We start from the raw sequence: 2,346 nt of genomic DNA on the forward strand, positions 1-2,346 counted from the left end.
TCCATAGTGTTTTTTTCAATTGTTTATATATACTAACGATTTGAATTGTTAACATGCGGTGATTATGCGAACATTTTTCGCCGTGTGATTGGGAGCAATAGTAAGGCAAACGCATCTCAACGGAATCGGGAGGACGAAGAGGTTGAGGATGAGGAAAATCCTGAATTTCCATCAACTAGACGGGGAGAACATGCGGTGATTCTCTCGAGAGGCCCGTGCTCGGCCGGATCATTTTTGGTAAGTTTATGTTAATTTTTCTTAAGTTTAAAAAAACTTTAACATTTACAGTTTTAATTTCAAATATTTATGTGTTTTTCAGGTGGGATGACGAACCAATCAAGAAATATGTTACTTGGTCATTCACCTGTAACACAGGAGATGAGTACTTCACTAGGTGGGGTGAAGCGAGTAACGCACAGCGTCGGAAGATGTGGAATTACTTTGCGGTAATTATGTTTTTCAATAATAATTTTCTTAAGTTTATAATAATTTTCTTAAGTTTATAAGAATTTTCCAAAGTTTTATATAACTAATTTCACACTTGTTTTTGAAACAGACTCATGTAAGATCCATCGATCCTGGGTATGATCCTATTCCTGAGTGGCAGGCGAGGGTAACGAGGCGGATTACCACTCTTATCAATGGAATAAAATATAACAAGAAACCGCCAAAGTGGGTGCCTGTTTCTTGGTTGGAGAACCTTAGGAATAGGCCAAATGATGCTACTTTTGCCAAACATTCGAAAATCAACACGGCAAATAGGAAGTCGGGTGGGAAAGATGGGAAAGCATTGGGCACCCACACTCTTGGTCGGAAGAGTTGCTCCGATGCTTTCAAGGAATTGGTAAGTATTGTTTATATTGCTTTTAAAAAGTGGTTAATATATATGATTGACAAAAATATACTTGATTTTACTTGTTTCCATAATAATTTCAGGGTCAAGAGGCCACCCCCCACAAGATGTTCATGAAGACGAAGAAAAATAAGAAGGGCGAGTGGGTTAACCCTCGAGCGGCTGATGTTGAGGTAAATTCTTGAATTTAATTTAATATTTATTTTTATTACAAAGAACGATAATCTCTTTCTTATAAAGATAGGTATATATATATCATTTCTGACGATTTTCTATTTTTTCAGCGTGATTTCCAAGAGGAGATGAGGCAGCCATTGCCACCTGGACAGTCTCCCGACGAGATTCAGGCCTACTACAAGGCTGTAGGAGGATTTGATGAGAAGAACCGGATGTTTGGGACAGGACCTACAGGGGCCCAAATATGGTATGATCTTCCTCCTAACAAAGCTGGCCGACGGTCTTTATCTTATGCTCCTAGCATAATTTCACAGCTTTCCACCCAAATGAATGATGAGCGATCCGCTCGAGTTGCTCTTGAAAGACAGGTTCGTGAACAAGCTGAAGAAATGGCGGCAATGAGAAAGGCTTGGGCTGATTTGCAAGCATCTCAACCCCCAAACACGTGTTCACAATTTACTCCACATAGACGGGATGACTTTGGGGGTGGTGATGACGGGTTTGGAGGTATTGGTGGTAGTTTTATTGACCCTATAAACACTTAGAGCCTTTAAGTTAGAGCCTTTAGGTTAGAGCCTTTAGGTTAGAACTTTAGTTTAGTTAGTATTGTCGTCTAGTAAGTATGAAAGACATGGTAAAACAATTCTCTGTTTAATTTGTAAGACAATGTACAAATTTGACTATGTTTTTATGTAAAACAATTTGCGTCCCCTTCTCTTTTGTTGTGTATTGATTCCCGCATTAGCGGTCGACGTGAAAATGGATTCCCGCTTGGCGGTCGACGATTGGATGTGTTTTGCAGGTTTTGTTTATATTGGAAACGATGCAAATAGGCATCGTGGCTGGCAGCAGGCTGTATTTGAAACGATGCAAAAAACGCATCGTGGCTGGGCAGCAGGCTGCTGTTTCCTGCTCTGTTATTTAATACTACCGACGGAAATTCCGTCAGTAATATTAAAAAACCGACGGAATTTCCGTCACAGCGTTTCCCTCCCCATTTTCCAGATTTAACTAGAAACTGCCACGTGTCCCACAAACTGACGGAATTTCCGTCAGTAAAACTAAAAAACTGACGGAAATTCCGTCACTACCCTCTGTTAATGTGATTTCAGAAACCTACGTGGAATGCCACGTGTCAGTCATAACTGACGGAAATTCCGTCAGTAATGCTAAACACTGACGGAAATTCCGTCACTATTGACCTATAAAAAAGGACGGATTTTCCGTCACATATCCGTCAGTTTTTTTAGAGACTGACGGAAATTCCACAAGATGGGTATTTTTGTCGACGAAATAAGTGACCCACAGTTGCGACG

General features: G+C 40.3%; 1 protein-coding gene across 1 annotated transcript; it reads left to right on the forward strand.

The window, feature by feature from the left end:
- The first annotated feature begins 314 nt into the window (after positions 1-314).
- LOC141640379 (uncharacterized) lies at positions 315-1,955 on the forward strand. Its single transcript, XM_074449184.1, has 5 exons — positions 315-446; positions 557-844; positions 937-1,026; positions 1,138-1,477; positions 1,864-1,955. Exons 1-5 carry the CDS (start codon positions 429-431, stop codon positions 1,953-1,955), a joined length of 828 nt encoding a protein of 275 aa, XP_074305285.1. The 5' UTR covers positions 315-428.
- Positions 1,956-2,346: the final 391 nt, after the last annotated feature.

Source organism: Silene latifolia, unplaced genomic scaffold (genome assembly GCF_048544455.1).
Source record: "Silene latifolia isolate original U9 population unplaced genomic scaffold, ASM4854445v1 scaffold_79, whole genome shotgun sequence".
Taxonomy (NCBI): domain Eukaryota; kingdom Viridiplantae; phylum Streptophyta; class Magnoliopsida; order Caryophyllales; family Caryophyllaceae; genus Silene; species Silene latifolia.